The following is a 22594-nucleotide window of genomic DNA, read 5'->3' as shown; positions in this document are numbered from 1 at the left end:
TTAAGCACTATAAGGACATTTATGAGCAAGTCAAGTTGCAATTCAAGGCCTCCAACAAGGGTTCGGATGTAGTAGGCACGTTAGGTTATATTCACAATGAGTGACCACGTAATAGCTGTGTGACACATGTCCCAGTTAATGTGCCTCTCATTCAAACTTTTTTGCTCCATTAGACAGTAATTATCCATTATTTTATTATCTTTGTCAAAATAATTAAAAATAAAAAACAATGAAAAAAGAAAACGTAAATGAGCCCCAATTCCCAACACGTTTAGGTTTTACTTTTTTATTGTTTTTATTTTTAAGTATTTTGACAAAGATAATAAAATAATAGATAATTTTTGTCTAAGGGAACAAAAACGTTTGGATGAAAGGCACATTAACTGGAACATGTATCACATAGCTAGCTATTTCGTACTCACTCGTTGTTCTTACCTAACGTGCCTACTACATCTAGACCCCTCCAACAAGTACTAAAAGACTCGAGCCGAAAAGAGGGGAAAATTAACTCAAGGCCTCCAACAAGTACAAGGTATGGGTCATGCTAGCCCCAAAACATTTCTCAACCAATGGACTATGCAAGCTACAGAATTGGAAGATCAGCCCTTGTTGCATCCTAGAGAAAATCAACGACAATGCTCATTGTGTTGAACTACCTCATCCTTTCAAGACCTCAAGTGTTTAACGTCAAGCACTTATACCCCTATCACAACAGGAACTACAACTTTGATGTTCCCATCTTGAGGTTGAGTTCTTCCCAACCCGACTACTTGGTCATCAGCAATTCTAGATGGCTTGTTGCTTATGAATGAATGTAATTTAATTTGTTAATTAGAAACTCTTGAACTACTTATTTGTCCAATAGGGGACACAGGCTGAATTCTAATAACTACCCAACTTCACAGTGGGAATAAATTGTTTCCCAACTTCATCTAAATAAGCTAATTTTATGGGGCAGTGAAATTGTTCAACGTGAAGCCAAATATTTACCAAATTGGCAAATTCATGGAGTGTGTGGTTAATCTCATAAAGATTGGTTTTACAATTAAGCATAAAACTAGACCTCACCGTAGCATTTGCCAACTTTCTTTTGCCCCAAATAGCAACTTTAGAATTCAGGATCAACAGTTTTAATATCCAACGTTTAAAAATATTGGTATGCACAATATGCAAAAATTGCACCTCATGCACCTCATGCAATTCAAATGTCCTAACTCCTTGTATATGGTGCATCAATGACCCTGAAAACCAACACTTTTCTATACATTGTGATATTTTGAACCTTACTAAGGTTTAGACTCAAATCCTTGAAAGCATGACTAACAGATGAGAACGGAAAAGAAAATTAAGGTGATGTTTGGCATCGATGATAATTTCTCCTTGTCGATTATCCAGAAATCGATAATTTCTAGAATCAGAGATTTTTGAAAAATAATCAAAAAATCCGTTTGGTATCATTTATGCCATGTAAGCTGATTTTTGAGAAACTAGCTTTGAATCTGTTTGGTATTGATTTTCAAGAGCCAATTATTTTAGTATTAGAAGTAGTATTCAATGCCACGCTGGATTACATGTCATCCTCAAAAAATTGGAATTAGTTAAAAAGTAGAAAATCACTAGAAAAGATTATCCCTGAAAAGGGTTGATTTCAATAATCTATTTTTGGCTAATTTCCCAAAAATCGACATAATCAACCAACCAAACAAGAAAAAAAATCATTGATTCTTCAGATTCTGATGTGGATCCTACGTGGCGCCTATTTTTGAGAAATCATCATCGATGCCAAACATCACCTAAATGGATAAGCTCAACATTAATGTGCTTGGTAGAACGAGAGAAACTGGAAGTTACAAGTTCCTTAGTTAAGCTAGCTAGCTCTTGGTAAATTTGCGTCCTGGTGCTTAGGAAGAATATCTAGGAGTAGAGCACCATTTATAAGCAATTGGATGGTATTTACATGTAAGTTGAAGGAGTCCATATGAAGTTGATGGTAATGGTTTTGTGGGTGACATTGATTGTGAACAACTACATCATCATCCAACAAATGACAATCAAATGTTCAATTTATGAATGATGCTGCCATTATCACCACAGGGCCCGCGACTATTAGGGCACCCACAATACTCTGTCCCACAACTTTGGTGATGTTTGGTATGGCTTCTGTTTATTTGAAAAATGTTTGTATTTGATTTATCTTCCAAACCGAGAAAATGTGGTTGATAAACATTTTTCAGTGTTGTTTGACAAGTAGATGCCATTAGGTGCCACATAAGTATAACTGTAAATAAACACCTTGGTGTTGGGGGAAACATTAAAATGAAGCTTACCCTAATAATTGGCTTACACAAAAACCAAGACAAATGTTTATTTTATAAACAAGCTTACCGAATAGCATTTTGGGTCAAACGCCCACATGGCGATGAGCTAACACCGTTTTTCAAATAAATGAAAGCCATACTAAACACCATCTTTACCTTGGCCACTGGTCAAGAAGATTGTCAATCCTATGACCTAGGAGGGGAAGTAGTGGCAAGTGGCAACAGGCATGATCAACCCTAGCAATGAAATGATATCAATTCTCAAAGCATCCATTGAGCTTCACAAATGGCTCTGAAAGACGTGGGTTGCCTCAGCATGACATTCATTAGAGATCCAGTGGCAGAGATAAAGGATGTAGATGGCAAGTTGCTTCCTCTTGGAAAAGTTTTCTATACTCATGCCAACATCATATCCAGAGCTCACTTCCATGGCATGAGCACAAAGAGAGTTAGCAACATTCTACTGATGATGGTTGGGTGGTTTTGGATCATTCTTTGAACTATCTAGCCAACCATGAGGTTGTTTGATAGACCCTCCCTCTTCTGCAACTACTGCTACTAGGTGTTGGCATTGTCTTTGTCACCTTGGTAGCTCCAGACCTCTAGTAACCTTGTTCAAGGCATGGTAACCACTTATTTTTGTTTAGAATGGGTCAAAGCTAGGAATGGCAACGGGGTGGGTTTGGGGTGGGGCACCCCCTCCCCGTCCCCGGTGGCGGGGCATCCATTCCCCATTGGGAATGGGGAATCCCCGAATTTTCCCCACTCCAAGGTAATTATTTAAAAATTATCTATTTTTTGAACAATTTATACATAGGACATAGGAATTTGGGGGTATTTTAGGAATTGAATTATAATACTTTAGAGGTAATTCAAAAATAAAATTATGGGATCTTGGGATTTTAAGAATTTAGGGAAAACTTAGAGATATTTTAAATATCAATATTAAACATAGAGATATTTTACTAATTTACCTTTGGGTCCAGGGCGGATTCGGGGAATTATATATAAAACCTGTCCCCTCTCCGTCTCCGGTTTGGGGAAAATATTTTTTTCCCCATCCCCGCCCCGTCCTTATTTAGGGTCGGGGAAAACTCGCCCCATTCGGGCCAGGGTGGGGCGGGGCCCCAATTTTACGGGGGAAATTGCCATCCCTAGTCAAAGCAGCCACACTCTTGGATCCAAAAGAAGCCCCTGCTATATCTGTATCGACCATTTATGGATTCCCTGTGTTATAGAACTACCTTAGCTTACAAGCAAAGATGATTGCTGCACCAAAAAAGATGAATTTGGTATGACATGTTTGATGAGTTTTTGTAAGGCATTTGTACCAAACGATGTACGAGGAAAGAACCCAAAACAAATCTCAAATTACAAAGGTTTAGAAGATAGTTAAGCAAAGCCAACCATCCAATTATAAGTTGTTTCAAGTATTCTTCTCATAGCCTAATTTTCAACCAACTTGTCATTCATGATATGATATTCTTCTTAGGAGCTCCTTTGCAACTACTTTCTGCTACTATCGATACCAAGGTCGGTAGTAGTTTCAGTTTCGCATCACTGTAGTTTCGAGCATTTCGCTAAAGGAAGGTGGAGAGTGGCTGGATTCTAAATAGTGAAAATGTCCTCTACCCAAGAAGATGATCTACCTACTCAAAGGAACCGAAAAGCTGAGTTAGAAAAAAGATGCTCAAAAGGATTGTTTGCAAGAGTAGTAGCAGATAAACAAATGAATGCACATGCAATTTAACACAAAGTTAGAAATTTCTAGTCGAACAATAAGTATGAGGTGGAATGGTTAAGTGATGAGGTATTGTGGATTTTTTTTTTTTTTTCAAGAAGGAAAAGGATTTGGAAGCTTTCCTTAACCAAGAACCATGGCTCATTAAGGGTTATCCATTACTTCTACGCCGATGGTATCCTAGAGCTAATACTAAAACAATCCAGTTGGAGCTAGGCACTACAATCAGGATACTAGGGGTGCCGCCAAAGAAAAGGATTTGGGAGTGGGGAGCAAACTTAGTTAGCATTGCAAGGACTCCAATAAGGGATGATAATGAACAGCTAAAGGAGGAGGACTCTAAACCAATCTAGGACAAGATCTTCAGTATTAGGGTTAAAATCAATGTGGATTGGTCTCTAGTCAAAGGAAACTATGAAATAGATGAAGACGGAACTAGGAGACGGTATGTGTTCTAGTACGACTGTACGAGAAACTCCCGGTTTTCTATCTGAGATGTGAGGGAATAGGGCACGAAGAGGATACTTGCATAGTGTGTATAGTTGAACAAGAAATGGACGAGCTAACCGAAAGATTGGGGGCTCAAGAGATGAACAATGAGGGTGGAGAGGGTTTATATGGCCAAAACCTCTGTGCAGTAATGGACAGAGACTCCCTTAAGTTCATTAATAGGAAAGAGAAGAAAAGGGAGACAAAAGACTAGAGGAATTACATAAAGGAAGCTGGTCAAGCTGAATGCTATAGGAGACCACTATCGGAATTGGAGCACCAGTCCCAGAACTTGGACAAAAATGGAGTAGAAGAAATGGTTTCTCCGGAAAGGGTACAATCGTGATGGGAAGTCCAACGAATACACAACTAAGCTAGAAGGAAGCTATTTTCGGAAGAAAGGAACATGGAATCAGAAATTTGTAATCTGGTATCCGAGGAAAGGGAGTTCAAAGTAGTCTTCTCACCAGAGAAAGGTCACCGACGTTGGGATTAGGCTCAAAGATCCAGTGGATCAACAATGCTCTCTACGAGGCAAGAGGGACAGAGTGATTTCAGCCACTTCGTAGTATAGCTAGAACAAGTAAATGATGGTAAGGTTCTTTTCGAACAAGGCCAGGCTATGAACTAAGATTTGGAAGGTGAGATGGACTTTGAGGAATTAATAAGGAAAAATAGAGGAAAAGGACCTGTTAGAAAGGATTTTGGATTGTTTAAAGATGAAGTGTGGTTGGAGAGAAAAAAGAGATATTATGGCGTCATGATTCAGGAACTAATAGAAGATCAGGAGGACCAAATGGTTTTGAGGGGTGGACCAACCAAGCGGCCCAAATATTGGGACTAGGAGATTAATCTGTTAGACTAGGGCTCTAGCTTTTTGAAAGGCTTGGACCAGAAGGACGATGGTTGTTTAGTAGAAACTCAAAACAGTGATTTTAACATCGAAGATTTCCTGAATGATGACAATGATGTTGTAGACCTCACCGGGGACAAGCAAGCAATTGGAGAAGATACCAATGAAGGAATGAACATGGATCTGGACTCAGAGGAAGCAAAAAGGGAGTTTACTTAAAATCCAGATGAGGAGGTATTTTCAAACTTACTTTTAAATTTTAATAGTATCATCAATCTTTAGAATATGGAAGCAATGGCATTAACTGTTGTTTCATTATGCATATACAATCTTTCACTATTACTTTAGAGAGGAAAGAGAACTTTAAGCAAGGAAAGAAGGTAAAAAAGAAAAGTTGTTAAAGTTTAAGAAAAAAGAGCAAAGAGCCTCTCGGAAAAAAGTTTTTAAAAAATGCTTCAATAAAGTATTAATTCAAGATAGCCACAAAATTTTTTAACATTGTCTGAAAGTCCAAAAGAAAATAGGTAAGAAGGGTAGTCAGGTAGAAATGGCTATGGCCTCTAGTTACAGAATCCTGTCAGTGAATAAGCTCAAAAGTTTGAATTCGAATAGTATGGATACTCCTCAGTTTAATCTTCATTTCCAAAAATAAGTGGGTTCAGGGCCCTGTCCCGTATCAGGGCCTGGACCCTAAATGAAGCTAATGGGCTAGAACTATCAAGGTATTGGATCCACATTGACAATTCGTGCCCTTAAAGAGATCCTAACAAAAGAAAAACTTGATTCTTTTTCTAGCATAAACAAAAAGAAATTTGGTCAATTGTAGAAAAAGTTTGAAAGTTCCAAGAGAATGGAATTGTTGGGGTGTGGATTCTAGGGGGCTCAGTGGTGGTTTGGCCTTTTTTGGAAACAAGATCTTAAGGTTAAAGTGCTATTTGCATATTAAAACTTCATTCACACAAAAATAAGAGATGTTTCAGGAGCAGACTGGTGTTGCACCTTTGTTTATGGGGAGCCAAGGAAAGAGAAAAAGGGTGCTTTCTTGCTAAAAGGGAAAGCTTTAACCGAAAGAACAAAAGAACCTTGGCTTTGTGTAGGGGACCTAAATTTGATTTTTTTTTTTTTACCAAAATGAGAAAGAGGGAGGTAGATTGTTTATCCAAGCTCTACTGCAAAGAAACAGAGATTTTCTAGTAGATTGCAATTTACACATGGGGAGTAAAGGGCCTTGGTTTACCTGGCCTAATAAAAGAAAAGGAACTAATATTATCAAAGCCAAATTAGATAGAGCTCTATGTAATAAAAGCTGGAAAGACGGATTTGAGGAGGCTATAAGCAGTGTAATTTATTGCTTAGGTTATATCATTTTCCAATTATAGTTAACACTAGCAAAGTAACAATCTAGAGAAGAAGGCCTTTTAGATTTGAGGAAATGTGGCTAACACAGGAACTTTGTGAGTCAATAGTTAAAGAAAACTAGATGAGGAAAGTGAAGGGATCCCAACTAGGGATGGAAATTTTCCCCATCCCCAGTGGGGACCCGACTTCTCCGACCCGATGGGGTCGGGGATGGGGATTGTTTTCGTGGGGTGAGGACGGGGATGGGGATTAATAGGAATCCCCAATCGGGGTCAGGGTCGGGGATGGGGATTGAGGTCCCCAACCCCGATTATATATTTATATATATTTAAATGTTATTTATATTAAACGTATATTATTTATATATATATATATATATATCAAAACATATTTAAAACATTATTTATAATTTAAATTTTTTATTTATTTTAAGTAAATTTATTTTTCAAAAAATACTATTATCCAAAAAATTTTAGGGATTTGGGTCCCTAGGGGAACCCATCCCTATCGGGGATCGGGGATGGAGGACAAATTTTATCCCTAGCGGGGATCAAGGACGGGGATGGGAGTTAATTTCAAAATTAGGGGCGGGGACAAGGAATATGATCCCTGCCCCGAACCCGCCCCATTGCCATTCCTAATCCCAACAATTCCAATTGAGCCATAAAAACAAAGCAATAAAATTTTCTTTCATCAAACAAAACAAAGAAGTTTTTGGAAATATTAAAAAAAGAATTCAGGAGATAAGGGGCCAATTGGAGGAAGACTTAGCAAAATAACACATTGGGATGGACTACAACACCTGAAGGAGTTTGGAAGAAGAAATGGGAGACCTACTCAAAAAAGAGGAAATCATGTGGGCACAAAAGGCAAGAGTAAACTGCCTAGCTCATGGAGATAAAAACACAAATTTTTTTTATAGTCAATATGAAAAGAAGAATTAGGAACAAAATTGTAAGGTTCAAAGATGAATTTGGAAATTTGCAGGATGATGAAGAGAAAATAAATAAGATTTTTAAATCATCTTACCCTTTAGATATGGATAAATTCCTTGAGGGGATGGAAGCTAGGATTGATGAAAATGAGAAGAGAGGTTTAGAGAAGTTGACCTTGAAGAAGTGAAGGAAGCTTTGTTCCAAATGGCTCCTAATAAAGCCTAGGGACCTAATGGCCTCCCAAATTTTTTTACCAAAAGTTCTAAAATATAGTTGGACAAGATGTCGTTAAAGTTGTATAACATCTCTTTGAAAATGGACACATGTTAAAGGAACTGAACAACACACTCATAGCCTTGATACCAAAAGTTAAGAACCCAGAGACCCCGAGTCATTTCAGACCTATTACCCTTAGTAACTTAGTGTACAAAATAATTTCAAAAATCCTAGTTAATGTGCTGAAACCACTCCTTAACAAATTAGCAGGTGAGCAACATAGTTCCTTCACCCCAGGAAGGCTCATTCAGGATAATATTCTGGTGGCCCATGAGATGATTGATTTTATGAAAAAACAAAAGTAAAAAAGCTTGGATGGCAATGAAACTAAATATGAGCAAAGCCTATGATAGAGTTGAGTGGTCTTTTCTAGATAAAGTACTCCAAATAATGGGATTTGGGGAAAAGTGGGTAAACTGAGTTATGGAGTGTGTCACTTCTGTTTCTTACAAAATTCTTGTGAATGGGAGTCCGTGATTAGCCTTTGAACCACAAAGAGGAATCAGGCAAGGGGATCCCCTTTCCCCCTATTTATTCCTGCTCATGTCTGAAACATTTTCAAAGAAAATTTTAAGGCTTGTTGACCAAAAACAAATTACAGGTATTAAACTGAACAAAGAGTGCCCAAGGGTCTCACATCTCTTTTTTTGCAGATGATAGTTACCTGCTCACAAAAGCTGATCCTATGTAAGGGTAGGTCATTCTAGATACAATACAAGCCTATGAAAGAGCCTCTGGTCAAAAGGTAAACATTACAAATCTAAAGTTTTCTTTATTAACATTTACACTATAGACTTCAGAAATTTCTAACCAGAACGCTCAAAATGGAGAGGGTGGACCACCCCCTCCATTTATCTAGGTCTACCAACTAAAATAGGAAGGTCCAAGAGAGAGCTATTTTCGTAACTTATAGAAAGAACTGAAAGGAAAACCAACAAATGGTTTGACCTATTTTTATCACCAACAGGAAAAGAGGTTCTCTTAAAAGCAATTATAGCTGCAATTCTATCATATACCATGTCTTGCTTCCTTCTTCCAAAGTCTATTTGTATGGACTAGGGGAAAATACAAAGGAAATTTTGGTGGAACAGTTCAAACAATTCAAGGAATGAGTCAATTGGGAAAATTTAAGCAGAAACAAACTTAATGGTGGACTAGGTTTTAGAGACCCACACACTTTCAATTTAGCATTGTTAAGCAAGCAAGCATGGAGATTGTGCAAAGGTGAGGATACTTTATGGGCATGGGTAATCAGAGCTAAGTACTTGAAAAATAAAAGTTTTTTTTTATCTGAATCTCCCTAAAAGAGGTTCATGGGGTTGGCAAAGCCTCCTATCAACAAGAGGGATTCTTTTGCAGGGGTGTTGTTGGCTTCTTAATGCTGGTAATAAGACAAAAATCTGGGAGGACCCCTGGCTCCCTAAGTTACCGGGGTTTAGGATCGAAGGACCAAGACCAAATAACCCAAACCTCTTGCTAATCAAAGACCTAAAATCAGAAGATGGGAGAAGCTGGAATGAAGCTTTTATCAAGCAGACTTTCTTAAAGGTGTATGCTAAAAATATTTTAAGTATTCCTCTAGGAACTAGAAACTGTTCGAATAAACTGATGTGGATTATGACAAAAAAATGGGGTTTTCTCTGTCAAATCTGCCTATTTTGTGGCTAAGACACTGGAAGAAGAAAAAACAAAATGTCAGTCTCATCCAACTCATAGCCAAGGTTAGGAAAGAAGCAATGGAAACAAATTTGGGCGTTCAAGATTAACCCTAAAGTAAAATCCTTCATTTGGAAATGCTGCTGGAATGCTCTGCCTACAAAAGAAAATCTATTGAAGAGGGGAATTACAGACTCGAACATTTGCTCTGTTTGTAACTTGGCAGAGGAATCTAGTATGCATGCATTATTCCTTTGTGGCCATGAAAAATTTACCTGGTTTATTAGTTACTTAAACATTAAAACTGAAAACTTCAGCGTGATGGACAATTTTGCAGCTTAGTTCTGCTATTGGTTAGACTTTTGTGATAGCTTAGATCAAAGGAAAGAGATCTTGGGTTTTACTTGCAATCTATTATGGATGATTTAGAAAAACAAAAACAATTTCTTTTTTGAATGTATAGAACCTGATCCAAGATAGACCGTCTTGTACGTCCACAGGAGGATGAAGGAGAGGAATCTGATTTCCTCTCGAGATTGGCAGCCTTCTTCCCAATCAACTAATTCGAAAGGTCAACAGGTTTTTTTATCAGTCCCTAATACAAACCGCCTCAAAGTGAATTTGGATGGAAGTTTTTTGTGTATCGGAAAAGCTGGTTTTGGCGTGATTATCAGAATCCACAAGGGTTTGGCAGTAGCAGCTTCTTTTGGCCAAGTCCCTGTGTCTTTCCCAATTCAAGCGGAGGCCATGGCTTTTTGCAAGGACTGGAACTACTACAAAAGGTGAACTACCACAGAGCAATTTAGGAAAGCGATTGTGCAAACCATATCAACGCTCTTCAATCGAATTTCCAGTGAGAAAGCCCAGGATGTTGTCTTCATCTGCAAGGATCTTATGAATATGACTAAAGATATGAACTTGTCTCTTAACCTTGTAAATAGATCTGTAAACAATGCAGCCCATAGTTTAGCTAAAAGAGGGCTTAAAGAATCTGGTTTTTTCTGTTGGGAAGTGTCCTCTTTGGATAGAGGAGTTAGCTTCCCGGGACATGGCCGGTTCTTGTACCAGTTTGTAATTGCTGTTCTTGTGGTTTGGCATTAGTCTAATAGACTCGTCTTACTTTCTACCAAAAAAAAAAAAAAACGAAAAGGCATTAAAATATCAAACAAGAACTCGTACATCATGGTGGCCTCACAATTGAAAGTGTTGGACATCAGCTTTGACTGCTTACACATCATCAAGCACAACATTGCAGTAAAAAGTCATGGCAGCCGAAATTTCTTGCAAACCTGTTGCTTTCTACAAGCATTAGATCAACCTCACTATTAGATTAGACAAAGTTGAAAGACTTTTTTAACAAATACAAGTGGCACCAAAAAAAGAACTTGAGAAAACTTTTCGAATAATTAGTACACATGGCGGGGGTGAAAACTATGGTTAGCTAATCTTCATAATATAACTATTACAGAGGACTCTACTGTCCAGACAGAGCCTTCCCTCACTATGAAAAACAAAGGTAAGAAAAATGAAACTAAACCCAAATTAGCAACACGTTCCTAAGTTAAGAAAACATTCCCCGACAAGAGACGTAGAATACAACCTCAAGGCACAGGGCAGTAGCCATTCAAGTGCTATTTTAAGCATGTACAGTTGACCAGAATAGAACACTCGAAAGCACATACTTAATGGAACCGTAACCACAACTTGACTGACTGGCCACTTTCAACTCACAACAAAACCCTGAAAAGCCATTGAGGGCTGATCAGTAGTTGTGTTGCCAGATCTGGTGTGATTGCTTAGCAGATGCACCTTGAGAACCACCAAGGGTCCCATCATTTGGGTTTTGCTGAGGATGTTCCTGTGAGACCCCTGTCTGAGACTGATAGAAATTTGGGTACCCTAGAGCTCCATAATGCTGTGAAGGTTGTTGACCTTGTCGAAATCCGCCATGCTGTTGACTCTGCCCCTGAAAGCTGTAATATGTGCTACCTGGAAGTGCTGACATCGTTCTAGAACCCAGCCCATGAACCCACATTCCGGAATTCTCATTCTATCAACATAGAAAACACAAGCAATATGGGTATATGATATAATACCACCACCACCATTAACAGCAATAATATAATTTAAAAAGGTTAGGAGACTGCCGAATCAATAATACCTGCTGAAGAGGGATGAATTGGTTGCCATCCTTGTACTGAGAGCTTATAACATCATCATAGCCAATTGTTGTGCTTGCAGGGGTGGAGGAAGGATTCAACGGGAAATTTCCAGGAATGTTTGTTGAATTCCCAAAGCCTCCATAACCGGAAGCAACAGCAGCAGACTGAGGCAAGCTGCTCACGGAAACACTATTTTTATATTGTGGGAGTGTGTATTTTACGCCAGCACTGTGTACTGCAGCTGGAGATTGATGATATGCACTGTTACCTGCATATGCTTGCTGGAAAGCAGAGGGCATATATGTGTAGCTCTGGGGAAGAAAAGGGTAACCAATCATGTTGGCAAAGTGTCCCAATGGGAGAGTTGGTTGCGAGTAAGGGTGCACTGCCAAGTGTTGGGGAAGAGCAGGTCCTGTGGCAATGCTGCTACCAGGCAAGGTTTGTGGAGTAGGCTGGGCAGTAGAAAAAATGCCTGGCTTCACTGCCTGCATGTGGAGAAGATAATTAAGGTTACTGGCCAAATGTATATCCCAAATACACTTGTAAGACCTATTAGATATGAACATTAAAAAGTGCCAAACTCCAAGATGAAACTTGCTAGGAATAGGGAGTTAAAAACAACTCAGAGAAGATCAAGTGAACCCTGTGGCTAGCACAAAGAAGTTGATTTTCTTGTGTCTGTAGTTTATCAGTTTATTGTCGGCAGTCAGCAGCCAAAGTCAACTGGGCATGTCCCCAACTGAGTTTATATAATTAAAAGACACTTATGCTGAGAAATGGCATACCTCTGGCATAGAAAGGGTAGGACCACTGATGGAAGATACTGTGTTGCTGTATTTTGTGGGCATTGATTGTGTTGCAAGGAATGGTGAGTAGGGAGTATCAGATTCTCTTGCTGGTTGCACATTTGATGCCAATAAATTACTTGGTAAAGAACTTGTATATGCTTGCTGTAACAACACCCAAAATCAGAAGCCGTGTCAAAATACATACTTGGATCTACAATTAGGTGAAATGTAGAAAGATAAGGACAACATCTAGCTATAACTCAACCAATAAAGTTGCCAAAAGCAAATTTCAAAATTCAAACTATTTAGTAATTTTAAATGTATTTTCTTTGTTTGAAGGCATTACCAAATTGATCACAACTCCAAGTAAGACACAATTCAAGCAACAATGTAATAGGAAGTAACTCTATTGTAAGATGTATTTAGTTAGTATAGTGAGTCATCTGTTAATGTTATCAATCAGAAAATCTCCACTGCAGTGTTGCATCATAATCAACTAAGCCTTATCCCAGCTAATATAGAGTTGGCTACATCAATCCTGCTTCACCTGTTTAGTGCATGTCCATGTTGAATTATGAGTGCACAAATCATTCTTACCACTTGAACCCTTGTCCCTTTTGGGTCTACTCCTATCCCTTCTAGCACCTTCAACTTGAAACACATAAATTCTTTTTTTTATTGATAACAGATAAATTCTTCTTATGGGTGCTGTAGATGGTATTCTATGCATGTGACCAAACCATCTTAGTCTACTTTCTTACATTAAATTACCTATTGGAGCTACCCATAAGCAGTGATTTAAAAGGCGAGCCTAGGCACAGGCAAGGTGCATTTTAGGTGGGCGCCTCACCCAGGTCCTAGGCGCAGCCCTTTCAAAAGATGCACGGCTGGTGCGCCTTGCGCCTCAGCCCAGGCATGCGCCTTTTTAAGATTCTGCACACTTTGCTTTCTTTTACCCTAACGGCTGGGCCGAGGGCTCTACCCCCGGACCCCCATGCCATGCCCCTCGAGGCAAGCCCAAACAAGTCCATGTTAGGGTCTTAAATTCTTAGTTCTCATACAAAAAAAATTAATGATTTTATAATTTTAATTGTTTTTTCAGACGATTTTTTAGTAGGATGAATGAATGAACAACATTACCCCCTATTTGGTAATGTTGTTCATTCATTCATCCTACCAAAATATCTTCTTAAAAAGCAATTAAAATTATAAAACCATTATTTTTTTTGTATGAGAACTAAGAATTTAAGATCCTAACATGGACTTGTTTGGGCTTGCCTCGAGGGGCATGGCACAAAGGCGATTCGTAGAATCAGGAATGTAATATGTTTTACATCACATTAGCTACTTTAAGTAACGCAATTGAGGAAAAAAAGAGATTGTGGGTTTTACATGCTTGAAAATGTTTTATATGTTCGATTTTATTTTTAAATTCACATTTGAATATTCTTTACATGTTATGTTTATGTATTTTAATTTTAGATATTAGGTTTTTTAAAACATCTTATTTTAAAATTTTTTGCATTTTAAAACGTATTTTAAAATTTTTTGCATTTTTTGCATTTGCGCCTCAGGTGCAAATTGACCCCTACGCCTTTTTTGCACCTTGCGCTTTTAAAACACTGCCCATAAGTCCTTTCGAATGACTTCATTTCTAACCATATCCTTTTAGGTTTTTCCACTCATCCTCTCTCAGCATACACATTTCTGTCACACGCCTTTTGGACATAAGACTGCTTTATAAAATTTTCCTTTTAACTATGCAGCATTCACCTACCACATAAGACTCAAGATGTGCCCCACCATTTTTCCCATCCTGCTCCAATCATATTTTTTTTTATCAATAACACTTTCATTAATTCATCAAGAAAATTTACAAGTGGAAGACAAACACACTTATCTTCCAAGAGTCACAAAGAACTTCAAGAAAGGAAAGAAGAAAATACAAAGATACAAGGACACTAACATTATCCTGCTCCAATCATATGGTTGGCATCCTTGTCAATAAATCCCTTGTTTCGTTGACTATCAAAAAAAAAAAAAAATCTCCCTCATTATGAATTATTGGTCTCCAAACCTACATGTGCCCTGATTTCAATCCTTTTACTAATAAATTTTCATAGGCATATATTCTGTTTTGGCCCTACCTTTTTATAAACCTCTTGTTTCTAAGGTATTTGTCTATAAACTTAATTTTGCAGAGTTGCACGAACTCCCCTTAAATAATAAAGTGTGTATTGAAGTCTAACACAGCAACATCCCATAGATTATTGAGGAACGCTTCTATACAACATTTTCCTTTTTCTTCCTAATTACTTATCAAAAATGAACGGTTAATAGATCATGATGAATGATAGGACTTAAGAAAAAAAATTGAGTATTCTTTTTCTGTAGACATGTCCATGAGTCTATGTTTTATCATCTAACCTAGTCAGAATCTTGGATACGTGTAAGATTCCAGTTCTGGTGTCTGTGTCCACACCGCACATTATCTGCCTAAAACTGTAGCCCACCCACAAAAACAAGCAAACAAAGTTTATATAACAAAAGCAATGCCACCATTAAACTTCTCTTCTTTTCTCGGGCTGACCATGTCTGTCAAAGAAATGTGCATTTACTCTGCAACTCTAACCAACATGCACACATAAATAAATATAATCCATTGTCAGGAAAATCATGTTTTTTTTCCAAAAGCATGTCATAAATGTTGACCAAGAAAATATCATAACTAAAAGTAATGCAATATATTTACCATTACGCTTGAAAAAGGAGCAAGATTCTGCATTTGAGAGTTCGTTTGTGCATAAGAAAGTCCAGCATTTGGTTGTGCCGTGTTTTCAAATGTGTAACCAGGTACAGAAGACGGAAAGCTGTACTGATGTCCATGTGTAGATTCAGCATTATCTGGTTTCAAAACCTCTGGTTGTGAAGAAGATGGTGAGTCAAAATTTCCAGTTCCAGCACCAGCTCTAGGAGCTAAATTTCCATCTGAAGTGGATCTAAGATGTTCATCTCCATAGTACTCAGAATTTCTGCCAAGAGAAAATTCACAAAAAATTATACACAGTGCAAAGTTCAAGATAGTTGACTTGTGGATGTGAAGTATGGACATACCTAGTATCTGAGTGGCCAACTGATGAAGCATCAAGTGATAGGGGGGCCTCCTCCATGTTATCCTTCAAGGGTTTAGATGCAAATGACCCAGAAAAAGATGCACTAATACCAGATCCAAAGCTACCAAAGCTCAAATGTGAGCAATCTGCAGTTGGAACTTGCAGATGATCTGGAATTATCACAGCAGGGTTAACCTCAGCTGCAGTTGGAACTTGCAGATGATCTGGAATTATCACAGCAGGGTTAACCTCAGCAGAGGACGGTCTTAGCTCCTCCTTTTGTAAATTCAGTTGCTGTAAGCTTGCTGCAGCTGACGACACAGCTACAGTGACATCCTCAGCTGAACAAGGTAATTAGAAACAGGTAAGTGCAAATAGCATCTAACACTTGAAGAAAGACCGACAAACATGGAGGAAACTATGTGGTAGGGGAAATACTGTCTATTAGAAGAAGAATAACATAGGTTATTCACTAATTCCTAGAACCACAAAAAGAGACAAGTTACAACTTGTAAGGCAAAAAGAGACAAGGTATAACTTGCAAGCAAAGGAATATTTTAAGCAACCAGTAGGCAAATATAACCAAGGAGTATAACAATGTAATAATCACAAAAGAGATGCCACCCTGCCAGAAAGGACAACTAACCAATGCCACTAAAAAGGCCACATCTTCACAGTACCCCTAGCAATTTTAAGGCCCTCCCCTTCTTGTCAGGCTTTTCTGGTTAAGGCTATCTAGAGTGGACCTGTCCCCCAATGATCAGGGTGTTTTGCTGGGAGGCAAAACACTGTTAAATCAATACCTATGACAATCTTCAAAACATAAGACCAAATTGGTGTTTGTCACCCAATAAGTTCTTCCTTTATAAGGCTGCTGCAAGTCTACTTTTCATTTACTAATCTCACATTACTTTGTCTACAGAATTTGGAAAAGGTTTTTGTTATGGATGTAGGCAGACCCCCCAGGAGACATGGCAAGTCTTTCAAGACCTCATTTTTACTTCTTAAAAATGAGGGAAGATGTTGTGGAAACAAAGTAGAGTAGCAGTGGTATGGACAGTTCCTAAGAAAGAATATGAGAATTTTCAAGGATAAGGCCTAGTTCAAGGAAGCACTCGTTGAAAATATGATGGTAAAAGTAGCATATTGGGTAAGAACACCAAGTCTTTTTGTTGATTTAACTGTGGATGACATAATTAGAGAGTGGCAAAATGGTTAACATTCATCAGTTACCAAGATAACCATGAATATAGAATTATGAGTGCCTACTGATACAATAAAGTTAAATTTTGATGGGTGTGCTTGGAGAACCCTGGAAACTCTGGCATTGGTGAGGTTTTCAAGAACAGAAATGGAGATATACTAACAATTTTTTGGGGACCAATAAGTCAAGGAAGTCCAGTGAGGCTGAGTTACTGGCAGATTTTCAGGTACAAAGACCAGGCAGATCACTCAACTTCAGAAACATGGTAGTGGAAGGTGATTCTAACGTGGTTGTAGACTGGGTTAAGGATAACAGTCAAAGCTTTAAAAGTACGAATATATAATAAGAGAGATGAGACAGCTGGCAGTGGCCATGGAGACAACATGAAAATATTTACATGGACTTGGGGATTTTGCTAACGGGTTAGCAGATGTACTAGCAAGAGGAGTTATCATTAATCTGCTTTTTGGGGGAGTTCTCCCAATGGCTGTGCATAGTTTGGAAAAGCATGGTTAGGTAGCCATGCTAGCCTACAATATGGGGTGCTATTAAACGAAAAACCAAGACCACCAAATAACCCTGAGCTTCTCTTATGCCTCTAGGATATATCAGCAGCATCCACTCAACAGCATACTCACAACATATCCCTTGCATATTTAACCCACAAACACTTCAATCAAGGAAACAGCATAGAAGATTCTAATTTGAAGACCTTTGTAAAAGGCCATCTATAAACCTTAGTTTAAACCACCACGTCTTCAAAGTTCTTTGTGTATGGTCCTATAAACCTTGATATGAAATATAATGTATTTTATCAATCCCCTGTGCTTGAAGGTTCCAGACCAACAGTCTGACTTTCAAAGGATCACCTTGACCAACAGGGTGCATCCAGGAGAATGCCACCGTAGCCCCAGTGAACAATAACATTTTCCATAATACCAGAATGAGACTATGTAGCAAGTTTTCAAACCTCAAGTCATAAGCTAAGTCAATGAAAATTTTCTCAAACAAGGACCTTGATTCAATGCTTAGCTCATCTCATCTACATCATTCTCCCCAAAGTCAATAAAAAAGAAAAGAAAAAGAAAAAAGCAGTTGCCATTTATCTCTGATTTTTAATATTTATGATTATGATCAACTTGCAAGTATGAAATACCAAACATTCTCATGCCTCACTGACAACCCATAACATGATTTCTTCAAGCTAGTAGCTTTTTTTGTTCATGAAGCTAGTATATAGCTTTTTTCCCCAACAAAAACTTTGCTAGATAATATGAGAACATTTATAGCAGGCTCATTCTACTATAATTTTAGTAATCTACCCAAGCATTGATTCTTTAAAGTCTTGCTACCACTTACTGTCTTCACTAGTTACTAGTAACAACTTCATTAAAAATATGATTCTCATAAACTTTTCCCATTGACATTGTGTAAACAATGTATTTCCAAACCAGTGATCCTGAAGAACATGGATTAATGAAAATCAAAAACTAGAATGTGGTGCTAATGCAACTAGACTAATGAGAATATCTAAACCTTGCTATGCACCTAGAAACAATAAACAAAAAAAATTAGTAAGGTTTTCGGAAGGTGTTCTGGTGAATTCGGTTCTGGGAAGATTTGTGGGTGGGTGAAATTCCACTTAAAGACCAATATCCTGATCTCTTTGCTTTTTCTCTCCTTAAGGGAGAGATGATCTTCAGGTTGGGAACACCTCCAACTGGGATGGACTGGAACTTGGATTTCAGAAGAGGATTAAGAGAAAATGAATGTTCTTCCTTGATTCACCTTTTAGACACTCTAAGGCAAATTTCTTTAGACACTTCGCTGAGGACTCTAGAATTTGGTTGCCTTCCTCATAGCTCTTCACTTCTCTACCTTTTACAAATCCCTTAACCAATCTACCACTCAAGGGGTGAGCTTCTCAGTGAAAGAAATTTGGTGTAAGCCTATCCCTCCAAAAATTCAAGCTTTCTGATGGATCATTTTCCTTGGTAAGGTAAATACTTGTGATTTGTTACAGAGAATAAGGCCTTATGTTCGCTTTCTCCTCATAATTGCTTCATGTCAGGCAATACTGCAATAGTGAGACCCTATCTGCATAGAATTTGGGTGCTTTTCTGCTCTCTTTTTTGGTTCAAATGCATCTCTCCTCAGGAAGTGGTGAGCATCTTCAATCCCAACTTCTTGAGACAATCTAAGAAAAGAGGGGAAGTGCTCTACAAAGCCACCAAAGCAGCAATCTGGTGGGTTGTATGGGAATAAAAGAATAGTAGGATTTTCACTAAAAAACAGATCTTTGGAGGAGTTGATAGACAGAAGAAAACTAAAGGTAGCTTTATGGGTAAAGACATTGGATTGCTTCCAAAACTTTTCTATCACTGACATTTTAAGGGCCTGGAGGCCCTGGACTAAGGTAGCACACTTTTCAAGAGCTAAAGATAGGGAATGGAAGCCTCCATGAGATTAAAAAAAAAAAAAGTCAGCTGAATAATGGGAGCTCCCTTGGGAATCTAGGAATGCCAGGAGTAGGAGGGGTAATCAGAAATTCAGAAAGGAAGATACTGGCCTTACACCGAGGACCGGTTGGCATGAGAAACTCCTTGAAGGCTGAACTATTGGCCTTACTGCAAGGGCTCAGATTAGCTAAACAGATGGGATTCAGATCAATTGAGGTGGAAGGGGACTCATAAAAGTTGTTAAACACTTGGGCAACAGGCATATCCCTTGAACTCTTAGACCTATAATAAGGGAAGTGGAACAAGTTGCTAAGGACATTGGGGCAGAGTTTAAGTGGTTCAGGACAGCAAATGGGTTTGCTGACTCCCTAGCTAAACAAGGAGTTACAAGACAACATTTGTTCTGGGCTTCTATATAACTTGGGTTTGAGGAAAGGGTTTGTCATTTCTGCTTTCATCTTGTACTAACACCACTTTTATTATTTAATGAAATAAAACTAATTTCTGCTGATGAAAACAAAAAGATGTTGCTTTGATCATTCTTCTTTGCACAACTCTCATGGGTCTTCGGTTTTCGTAGAGATTAAAGACCATGAAACCATTAAGGCCATTCACTTGTTGGAAACCTTAAAGATGCCTTCATGGACCCAATAAAAATAATAGGATAGTGTAGACAGTGAACCATCTTTAAGTATTTTCCAGTGCTGCCTATAAGGCCATAATAGCAACAGATCACCCAACCCCATACTTTCCAGTCAAAGCAAAACGATTGGACTTGACACCTCCCAAAATCATGGCTTTCTGCTGGGAAGTAATTAATCTGAAAACCAATATTTTTGAAACCCAACAAGAAAAGAAGGCTGAACCTAGGTTTGTGACCCCATATATGTTTCCTATAAAAGGCAAACTTTAAAACCACTAATCACCTATTAGTATCCTGTCCTATAATAGTTGTCAAGGTTTTCAAGGTGACAGCACCTAGGCACCTTATCGCACCCATGGAGGGTCACCTCGCCTAAGAAATTAGTTTTGTCTAACGCCCATATAATATTTTTATATTTCAATTCTTATGATATTGCAATTGGCATTATTAAACTAAATTATTCAAATTTATGGATTTATAATATTTTTGTAATTCTTCTACTAGTTTATTTTTATTATTTTCTTACCGGTATCAGTACAATCCACACACAAGTCGGTCAGCATTGTCTTAAGCCCTTGAAGACTTCAAAATTCAAAACCTGAACCGATAAGCAAGGAAGAACTTGAAGATTTTATCCAAACAGCATATAGGAGCAACCACCATATGTCTTCTTCTTTCAGCCCATACTTTCCTTCTTTTTTCTAGAACAAACAATAGGGACTCCACCTCCACTTGTTATTTTCTATGGTTTAACATATCCTTTTTCTAAGACAATATTCTTCTTTTTTCCTTTTTTTCTCTTCTCATGAACAAGTTGATTTTCTATGTTTTGATACAAGGTTAATATTTATTTCATGAGGATTTTATACACACACACACACACACATATAGATCAGCAACAAAGATGAAGTCATCCATTAAATAATTAAAATGCTTACAACTTACAACAAGAGGTGCGAGTACAATATAAGAGCACAGTCACTATTATCTCTCTCCACCACACCCTTTTTACATGTGAACCGAAAACATTTGCTGTCTATTGACCCCTTTTTATCCAAACAGTTTTCTGATTGTTGTACCCATATCTACAATCTACATGTCATTTGAAACTCATCTTAATTTATACCTAAAGCTCCACACTACCTTCTTATCTATCATTAACCAACTAACTACCACCTTCGAATCACCTTCAATTATCAACTTTTCAACTCTCACTTCTTTAGCTTTTTGCAACTCAAATACTACTGCCAAGATTTCTGCCTTTAGTGAGTCCCCTTCTCCTGGACCTAAATAGTTTGCACATATGATTCCATTCTCATCCCTTCCCAGTCCCCCAATTCCAGAAAGCCTAGGATTACCCATGCTACTTCCATCAAAGTTCAGCTTCAGCACCCTCTATCCAGAGGTGTCCAATCCGTTTTAACTTTTGGTTTTTAGAAGAAGATCCTCTACTGCCCCCCCCCCAATTTCTAATAATATCATCCATTGTGAAGTCCAAGAATAGTTCCATCACCTTCACTCATTGTACTACTCTTAGAGTGATGGTTTTGATTAATACCTCCTTACCTCTTTCTTTCTCCTCAAAAAATCTTATCCAAATCACAGCTGCTCTTGTGCATTTCCACATAATTCTTCCCTTCTTTTTAAACATTTCATCACAGATGTATCAAATAATCTGTCCAAGCAAACAGGGGGGTTCCACCTACACCCAAAAAGTGAAAACAAAAGGACAGGACATTAGGAGGTGGTAGGCAGTCTCACCATTCACTCTAGGGGACAAAAGCCAGTTCAGTCTTTTTCTTAGCAACATGTCACAAGTATTGATACCTCCATGGGAAACTTGGCATGCAAAAGGCACACCTCCTTCATAGGAAAGGTAGAGAAGAAGGATTAACCAAAAAGGAATTAAAGAAGAATTTACAAGAGAAGCTATCATTAGCGTTAGAAATCCACCACCAGCCATCCCCAAAAAAATAATCAAGGACCACCCCATCCAACAAATTCAAGAGATTAGACACGAGTAGTTTAAGATTCTCTAATCCTAAGACCCAAGTTCAAGTTCAGCTGTTACAGGAAAGGACTGAAAAGGGATACCTAGGTGCACAGGCAAGGTGGCATTTTTTTTTATCAGCAAAGAAAAAATTTATTTGATATTAGATTTAAAATTTTACAACTTTGTGTATGGGATTCGAACTCCCATACTATTACATATTTCTGTCCCTATTTACATTGCAGCCCAAAACATTTGTTGCCTCAAAGCCCCTTGTTTAGCAAGATAATCAGCTAGCCCATTTGCACTCCTTCTAACCCATTTGAATTCAGCCTCTACCTCCCTGGCTACCTTTTCCACTTCCCTTATCACTTGTTTGAAAGTCCACTGAGTAGTTCTATTGTTTTTAGCCCAAGAGATGATCACCTTGGAGTCCCCTTCAACTTCAATATGCCTCATTCATAGTTGCTTAGCTATCTTCAGTCCTTGTAGCATTTCAAGGCTTGTGACTCGCCTAGGCCCAGGAACAGCCACTTTAGAAAGGCACACACCTATTTGCTAACATTGGCCATTCCATTCTTCCTAATACAAGATATTTTTTAAAAGAT

At 38.2% G+C, this 22594-nt stretch overlaps 1 protein-coding gene across 1 annotated transcript in view; it reads right to left on the bottom strand.

The window, feature by feature from the left end:
* Positions 1–10957: 10957 nt before the first annotated feature.
* Positions 10958–22594, bottom strand: part of LOC104610735 (uncharacterized) — a 32232-nt gene continuing 20595 nt past the window's right edge. Inside the window, exons 6-10 of the mRNA XM_010277499.3 lie at positions 15692–16031; positions 15330–15609; positions 12575–12739; positions 11789–12274; positions 10958–11677 (exon numbers count right to left, since the gene is read on the bottom strand). Of these exons, the coding sequence (XP_010275801.1) occupies positions 11390–11677; positions 11789–12274; positions 12575–12739; positions 15330–15609; positions 15692–16031 (1559 nt within the window). The 3' untranslated portion in view covers positions 10958–11389. The remainder of the gene's footprint in view (positions 11678–11788; positions 12275–12574; positions 12740–15329; positions 15610–15691; positions 16032–22594) is intronic.

This window comes from Nelumbo nucifera, chromosome 4, assembly GCF_055504915.1.
Source record: "Nelumbo nucifera cultivar China Antique chromosome 4, China Antique-T2T, whole genome shotgun sequence".
Classification (NCBI taxonomy): domain Eukaryota; kingdom Viridiplantae; phylum Streptophyta; class Magnoliopsida; order Proteales; family Nelumbonaceae; genus Nelumbo; species Nelumbo nucifera.
Note: the sequence above shows the minus strand (reverse complement) of the source record. Positions and strands in the feature narration are given on the sequence as shown.